This window comes from Saccostrea echinata, unplaced genomic scaffold (assembly GCF_033153115.1).
Source record: "Saccostrea echinata isolate AGI-Se365-2 ecotype Australia unplaced genomic scaffold, CSIRO_AGI_Sech_v1 ptg000008l, whole genome shotgun sequence".
Taxonomy (NCBI): Eukaryota; Metazoa; Mollusca; class Bivalvia; order Ostreida; family Ostreidae; genus Saccostrea; species Saccostrea echinata.
The window spans coordinates 12182894-12191628 of record NW_026889757.1 but is presented as its reverse complement, the minus strand read 5'-3'; the positions used below and the strand labels follow the sequence as shown (position 1 = coordinate 12191628).

General features: G+C 30.6%; 1 protein-coding gene across 1 annotated transcript; it reads right to left on the bottom strand.

Moving 5' to 3' along the window:
* Positions 1 to 273: 273 nt before the first annotated feature.
* On the bottom strand, positions 274 to 5551 carry LOC133181405 (A disintegrin and metalloproteinase with thrombospondin motifs 9-like). Its single transcript, XM_061315919.1, has 6 exons — positions 5530 to 5551; positions 5169 to 5417; positions 2444 to 2715; positions 1960 to 2130; positions 526 to 663; positions 274 to 300 (listed from the first exon to the last, which is right to left on the bottom strand). The coding sequence occupies exons 1-6, from the start codon at positions 5549 to 5551 to the stop codon at positions 274 to 276; spliced, it is 879 nt and encodes a 292-aa protein (XP_061171903.1).
* Positions 5552 to 8735: the final 3184 nt, after the last annotated feature.

The following is an 8735-nucleotide window of genomic DNA, read 5'->3' as shown; positions in this document are numbered from 1 at the left end:
TATTACCGTTGAAACGTTGACAACAGAGAATTATTAAAAAATAACAATATAACTAAGAAAAATGTTCATTTCGAATTTAATTTTACCTCTAAAAAACATAGGTATAAGTTTAACAAGAAAGAGCTAAAAATATTTGCATATATTGTGTGAATAACGTGATATACAGAGAGTATTGAAGTTTTTATTTTTTGATTCACCATTCTAACTATTGTCTCCTGTATTTTCACACCTACTGTGTCTTCAGAGATAGAATGGTAGCTTAATTATGGCAGATCAAGGCTTGTGCATCCGCAGCTGATACTGAAATAAATGAGATTAAAATTAAACATAAACATCTATTGCTTTGTTTAACTAAAAAAAACTCATATCAACAGACAAGTAGCCACATAAATTCTCCAGTATTTTACTTTAACAACTTGATCTTGTGAATAATCATCCAGATTGAAGCTCATATATAAAGTGTTTATTATGATTTGTCTTTAAGAGTAGATTAAAAAAAAACGATCTACTGAATTCGTTTGACACTTGAAATATAATGGGTCCCGATGCTGGTCCACATCTTGCACACCATCCTGCACAGGTGAAGGATATCTCAGAATCATCTGTCGATTTTTGAAAATTTCTTATTTCTGGGTAATGGCCCTTGATTACTCCCCAAGTCAGCTGAAGAAACGGGAATTGATTAGCATGAATTTGATGTTTACATGAATATCAAGTGAAGAAATTTCCACAGTTAACCAGAGTCAATATTGAAAAAAAAGCCTCGAATATTTCCATTTCTATTTGTTTTCTCTGTGATAACTCTTTGAAAGTTAGGAGAGTTGATTTCTTGATCATTCTACCGGAATGCAAATTTCGCCAAGCGAAAGATCAGGAGCTAAGAAGACCTAATATGCATGTAATTCTCGTGCGGCTGTCTTTGTGTCTGACTCTAAGGAGGCCTAATATGCATGTAATTCTCATGCGGCTGTCTTTGTGTTTGACGTCAATGGGCGCGGACTATTGAAATTGAGATGTGAGGCCTCGTGTAATTTAAGTCTGTTAGTCTACATTTTTAAAATCTAAATTTACAATTTTATTTCACGTTATGCAAATTATCACACGTTTCCAACTATCGTTGATGCCCTGGCATACTCTACTAACTAGACAGTGATTCCTTAAATATGCAGCTCCATTTTTTTTTTAAATTGATTAGGAAATTAAAATGAGACTCTTTCGCAATAAGCAAAATCTGTGGCTCGCAAATTTAGATATGTTTTGTTCTAAATTTTGAGCACAAGATGCTTCATCTTTGACCCGAAGTTGATCAAATGAAGTTTTCTTCTAGTTTTGTGATTTGTCTTTTATAATATTATAACCATTGTAATACTCAACGATTTTTAAAAAAAATCGATCCCTGTTAATACAGAGAGAGGTCTGATTGCTAGTAAAAACAAACATGAATGGGAGAATGGACGGGTGATAGAAGAATACTCAAAATTCTAAACTTTAATATGATAACTTTTTATAGCAAGCATGGTCTAAAATGTCATTAAACTTTGCAAATCAGATTAGAAGCATAAAATTGGTTTCTTTAATAGAAAAACAGTCCCTTTTGCATAGATAAATGCTGCTTATGGTTCACTCCTTTCTAAAAAAAGATATTGTATGATTAATGGTTTGATGTTTACAGTAAAGGCGATTTTTTTAACATAAACGAGACAGGACACAAGAAAATTAATGTAGAGATGGCATAGTTTCTATTTGTTAATGGATTGTTTTTGCTTTCATTATTCAAAGGATAAGTAGTTGGGAAAGCCTTCTAAAATCTATAATCAAAGTAAACGCTGACTGAGATATTTGCTTTTTGCATTTATGAAATATTTTTTGAAGCACATGATTTTTTTCAGAAATTAAGATTGAAATTAGGAATTTCTTATTAGTATATCTTTGATATGCTGTATTTCATCAAGATCGTACAGAGGGATCAATAACCAGTCCGGTTCCTTTAGTATTGATGGTTGCTCTTGCAAAGTGTGGACAGGGGCTCCGAAAGGATTCACCATTGCAGTCTCTTATTTCTCCATACGATATCGTAGGCGTGCCAGTCAACAATGCAAAAGTGAAGTCCAATCCATTAACTTCCATTGTCTGTGTAAAAAAATGTACACGTTCATTCCTTCTGTTAAATATGCAATCCATTAAAGTTATCTTGTGATTTGACGTATGTTATTTTGCCCAGGTTGTATACTTTAATAGCTCAGACGGTTATTTATTGTTTGTTTTGAGTAGTTGGATTTTTGATTTCGATGAAAATAACCACTGTTATATATTTCTTATACTATTCTGAAATTTTAAAATAATCTATAAATATATTCAATGAATTACATGTAAATGATGAATATGTAATATAATTCTGATATATTATCAGTGGCGGCAGTAAAACATTATGTATCATATGTACTTGAATTTGTATTCCAACTTTCTGGAAATCTGCCCTCTTCAAAGGTGGTATATAACTAGACTGACATTGCTGCCACATGATTGGCCAGTTCGATTTATCGTGTTCATTGAAGGAATTTGTGTTTCTTAAAGTAATATATTCTAATGGATCAGATGACATGTTGTTACAAAATATCTTCACTCTTTTTCTGTTCGTTGCTTGAGGATATATCCAGTACTCGCCATCTGTCGTTGTTCCTGAGCAAGTGGCGACATCTTTACAAGACTCTGGTACTGCAGCAGGGAAATAAAAATCAAACAAAAATTGAAAGCTGGAAAAGACTATTTATTGTCCAAGCATTTCTCTGTTACCTGTGTTTTATACAGGATTTTAAATTATGTGTAAAAAAAAAAGGGATACAAAATTCATTTTCCAAATTTCCAAGGATTCAAATAACTAAAAGAATATCATTAGATATTTATCTTTAGGATCGATGGGAATATTTTGATATATAAGAATGACTGTTAAAGGGACCATTCCACACTAAACTGATAAATATCAGTTAATATATTTTTTGTTGCAGCTATACATAGAATCAAAACCGTGTTGATAATCTCTTCGTTTGTCATTATGGGTTTCCAGAAATAAAAAAAAATCTATTCTAAGCTTTAAAGAAATGTTTGGTCTTTTTTCGACTTTGAATAAGAATCTAAAACTGATTAAGGGTATACACTAATGACATAAAATCCTCAAAGATAAAATTGTATCAATTTCGATGTGTGAATTGCACATTTATCCTTATATGACTTGGTTTAATGATGCTGTACCATTGAATATTAACACGGTACAATTATATCATTAATAAACTAATCTACTAATGCTATTTCTCAGGTCTGACCAGGTGCTGTGATTTGAGATCACAAAACTCGATCCATTTACTGTTGAATTATGTTCATTTCCTCATAACTTTCATTATTTACAATGAATCTGCAAAACATTAACTAGCCCCCCAAAATTATATTATATTTTCTTATTTATTATTTCCAGATTAAAAATTAAGATCAATTTCAAAAAGAGACCCTCTTCATACATCAAAGGAAATAATTTTTTTTTAAAATGTCTCCCAGTTAATGATTGAATGTGCTTTAAATGCATGAATTCTAGTTCCCTCCTGTGAAAAATAAACGTTGTAGAAAAGCTATGAGAAACCCTTTTGTTCAAGCAAAGGTATCTTTTTAGACTGTTTTTAATATCTATATAAATTTGATCCATTTTTAAAATCTAAATATTGAAAGAGTGGATGAACATTCTTGTGTTTGTTTTACTAGTTGTTATTGATTGAGACACATTTTTTCAATTCACTCTGAGAAGATTTTAAATTGTTATTTTATATCGTTTTAGGGTATCAAATGATATATATAGATTTAAATTTTCCTGAAATTTAACTGGTTCAACTTTCAAACATTGCTAAAAAGAAATATGAGTATTATTTGAATTGTAAAATGACAATACAAACAATGCCTTCATGAAAAGAGATTTTTAAAAATCTTAGTCCATAGACTTGGGAGTTTTGAAAATTGCTACAGAAAATTTTATGTTACAAAAAGTTTGAATAATAACCTATGTAGATTATGCTATAAAAATTTTGCATCAACATTATTTAAAAAAAACCCACAAATACACTAGAGAATAATGCTTATGATAGTCATGTTATGTTTAAGATAAACATTCTTTTTTGAGAATATTATTTGTAACCAAGAAAAAAAAATGACTATATATATATATATATATATATATATATATATATATATATATATATATATATATATATATATATATATATATATATATATATATATATATATATCGGTCAAAAGGTCAAAGGAAATAATTCAAACATGGCGTACAGTAGTATTCAGATTTTTTTTTAAGGCTTTATCATTGAGACTTCAGATGTTGAGTCTCTAAATTTAAATATTTATAATTATTCAATTCAAAAACTGTTCACAAAATCATAAGGAAACAAGATTTATGGGGGACTATCTTTTGTCGTGGAAGGATATTTGGAAGAAAATTCTTTAAATGCACACTTTTTAAAACTTTAATATCTTTGAACTTTAGCCCAACACATTTTTACTCAGAGAATTTTTTCCCGCGATTATATGCTAGGAATATTAAATATAGGTTTCAATCGATATTTTAGAACAACTTTTACACATTCACTTGACAAACTTTGCCAAAAAATGAAGATATATTGAAGAGGTCACGATAAGATTTTCCTTGCTTTTTCCCTGAAAATCGCATATTTAAACCAATGTCTCAAAATTCACATCACTAGGCATAACATTTTCTCTCATTATTTTAAACTACACGATACTTCCAATCAATCATTACTAGAGTAATAAAAACTTGATACAAGAAAATATTTTACCGCCTACTTAGATTTTTACAACCCAAAATATGATATTCATAGAGTGCAAAAAGGTCACCCAATAATTTACACGAATTAATTTGCAGATTTTCTTGAAAAATTAATATTATCCAAGCCATTTTACATAAAATTAGATGATAATTGTTGCCATGATTACATCTTTCAAAATATGTTAAAAGATTAAAGTGATAAACCTAAAAGTTAAAATTTAAGTGCCAAAAGGTCAAGTTTATTGTACTGTTGCTCAGTAAGATGTAACATAAACATTTTGTAGCAATTTTCAAAACTCCTAAGTTGAGGTTCTCCGCTACTTACCCCAGCGGGTTCTTCCTCTATCCAGTATGTAATATTTTACAGTGTCATCTCCGTCTTTATCCTCATTGTATATGACTCGAAAAAGCTTACAAGACATCTCTGTAGAATTGTACAGTAAGGACACGCAGTTATGTTCCTTGAGACATTCCAGACCACACCAAATGAACGGGTAATTAAATCCAGACCAAATTGCTAATGAGGGTTCAATGAGGTCAAGTCTCGTTCTTACCTGCCTTAAAGAAATTTCACCTAAAAAAAGACATAAACTCGTTTCAGTGATCTTTGAATTAATCTCTCGATATATTTGTTCAAATCAGTTGTTTTATCTAAAAAAAATTCTTATGAATAATTTCAGACTTACTTGCTGTCCAAACTTTTATCATCTTTAAAATAAGGCTAAAGAATATTATCTCATTTAGTCTAAGCATTGTCTTTCCTGATTTTTTGCACCTGAACTACCTGAATAAAGTATTTAAAGTAGATTGATGCTTTAAATTATATAAATCAATCACAGGTTTAATAAAAAAAAAAATTAAAATACATTTTATTTGATACAGACTTTATTTTTTCTAGCTTAAAAGTGCTAATATTTGATTTCCATTTGGTCTTTTCCTATACGTTTTAACAAATTGAAATTTGCAAAAATGCAATGTTGATAAAAATGTTCACATTTTATCCTCATTTAAACAAAGCTTTAGCTCAAGTAACCTCTCTGTATTTGTCGTCTACCTGCCTTGTTGATATTTAGATAATTTAATATCATCCCAAGAAGTGTCTTTTCGTCATTTGTTTGTTTGTTTCAGAGTCTCTCCGAGAATTTTTCACTATTTTTCACTTGCCGGCTGGGGGCTGCAAATTTAGACCTGTACTTGCCTCTTTGAGCATTGAGGGATCAGTTTTGCCAGCGTCTACTGCAACACGGGACCTCGGTTTATACTATACAGTCTCATCCGAAGGACCAGTCTCCACGTCCTTCAGTGGGATTTGAACCCGCGAGGTAAGGATCAGTTCCTTACTCTGCGACTCTAGAGCAAACGCTCTAGCCACTGCTCCACGTGGGCGACACAATTACAACTTATTGTTGTAAATATTACTCATCAGTATCCGTTATCTAGAAAACAGTCATTTTTAAGTGCATTGTTATAAAAGCAGAGAAAATATATCATGAAGGAGAGAAAACCAAACATTTGATTCAAATTTACTCTGACTTTTAATGACGTTTTGGCCGTCTATTATAGGAAACAAATTATGATTAGTACATAATATATAATAAACACAACATAATATAAAATTTTAGTAATAATAGTGCCACATAATTAGTGTTTTCTTTTATTACATAACTGTTTGTTTACTATAAGAAAGAAAATGGTGATAGTGCAGATACAATTATGCTGTTTCTGGGTCAATATTATGGTAAAGGTGTCCAGAGAATTACATGTAGTTGATTTCTATGATTGCTAAATCGTCGTTTTGAAAATAAAACAACAAAACAAATTTTTTTAAAGATTCAATGATTGAATAAAACATACTCCTTTGAGCAAACCCTGTCATCTTTCTTGTTTGATAAAGTCTTTGCCAAACACCGTTGAAGACGTAGGATTTCATAAGATGACAAAACTTAATATCATAAACATTACAAACATATATTGATCTGGAAGATTTCGATCTATATTTGGTCCAATGTAGAGAAAATGGATTACTGAAATCGCTATGACGTTACTTTTTGGTACCCATTTTCAGTTCATCCGCTTATCTTTTCAACCTCCCATGTGCGTCTTTTTAAAATAATTTTGACTGTCATTTTGCTATAAACCGTGTTGTTTTGAGTTGTAGTATTTCCTAATTCATTCCTTTTTGTGGAAATCTTATGTATCATCAAATTCAAATTAATTCAAAATAACGACAACGGTACGTTCTTGCCGTGGGGCGATAGACGAGACCCAACAATGTGTTTATTTTAATATTTTTATAAAGTAGAGCTTATATCCGAATGAAATTTTAGGACAGAATTAAAATAGGCAAAGGTATTAGTATACAAAATTTTGTTGAATACTTTTGATTATTAAAGATTTCATAGTAGCTGTGACATTACTTTTTGAACAACCCTCGTATTAAGAACCATGTCAAAAAATACCCCGACTTCATCATCACTTATTATGAACTAGGTTCTTAAACGTTTTTGTAGTCTTATCTTAGAAACTGGAAAAAAATGCCTGTGCATTGCAAGATTAAGACTGTGATGTTTTTACTGTTGCAGATTGAAAATATTTTTGAAAAAAAAATGTCCTCCCTGACCTTGTTTGGACCATATGAAGAAGCAAAGATTCTCGTTTGAACAAAGAAATCCATTTGTGGTCATAGAAAGGAACGTCAGCACACAGAATAAAAGTTTTACAGAAAGCCAACAGAAGTACTAAATGACTTCATAGGGAAAGCTGTTTTTGTCTAATCAAAAATCTACAACACCTGAGTCTCATTTGAGAATTGTTGTATTTTCGGCAATAAGTCACCTTCATTGTGTGAAAACACTATATAACCGCTTGCATTGTGTGCTTCAGTGCTGCCAACCACGCACGAAACATGGAGGATAGGCGAGCACGTTTAATATTATTGACCCTCTCATTTTGTCTCATTTCATCAGAAGCTAGACCTTCAAACAAAGAGAAGTCTAACTCGAATCTTGAAATGTTTCTCTATAAGCAACAAACTCCAGATAGCATCAATGGTCATCAAAAGGAAATCAAATGGTAAGATTTTGTTTATTTCTTATTTTTTTAAGAGAAAGGGTGGTGGTATCTTATTTGTAGCTTCTAACAAATCATTCCAAAATAATAATCTTTTTTTCTTCGAAAATCTTTCGTTTTATGTAAAAAAAAAAAAAAAAAAAATTAGTAAAGTAGTTGTATGCACAAATATTTTTATGACAATTCTTAAGATAGATTCTACTTAAATTGTTCTCATTGATAATTTTTGAAGAAAAAAAGTCAAATACTATCATAAAGACGGATAAATCTGTCTCAAAAATAACTAATATTTTTGAACGGGAATGAAATCATTCTATTTCCAGGAATTATCAATATTCCACAGATTTGAACTATTTTTTGGACTATCTATTTTTTCGGAATTCATCTCTAAGACATTAAAGAATAATCCGGACCTTTTTATGTATACAGTAAAACTTGTCTAATCCGGACACCATTGGTTCCATAGAAATTGGCCAGATTAGATATTTTAAACAATTGAATTTACTGAAATGGACTTTGTATTAGGCAAGATTTTGGAATACACAGCATCCAGATTAGACAAGTTTCACTGTATTTAAAATAAATTTCCAGATATGGCATGGATTTTTGTCCATGACAGTTATGTGTAAGACTTAACAAATATATGTAATGCGTAACCATAGGTCCTTGGCGACCATTTAAGATTTCTTCAATTTTTTTGATAGGATCTATGGCTTATTGAAATCAAATCGGTTTTCTCTTCATTTCATAGACTTGCACTTTCAGAAAAGTACATATAAATAATTCCAACTCGGCACTTAAGCAGCGTATCAATGTTCAATCT

Excerpts from the sequence above, each read along its gene's own strand:
- LOC133181405 (XM_061315919.1), bottom strand. The coding sequence starts at position 5,551 with ATGATAAAAGTTTGGACAGCAA. Across the intron at positions 2,131-2,443 it reads AAGTTGGAATACAAATTCAA|ACAATGGAAGTTAATGGATT; the intron begins GTACATATGATA and ends TTTTTTACACAG. Across the intron at positions 301-525 it reads CGGGACCCATTATATTTCAA|TATCAGCTGCGGATGCACAA; the intron begins GTGTCAAACGAA and ends CATTTATTTCAG.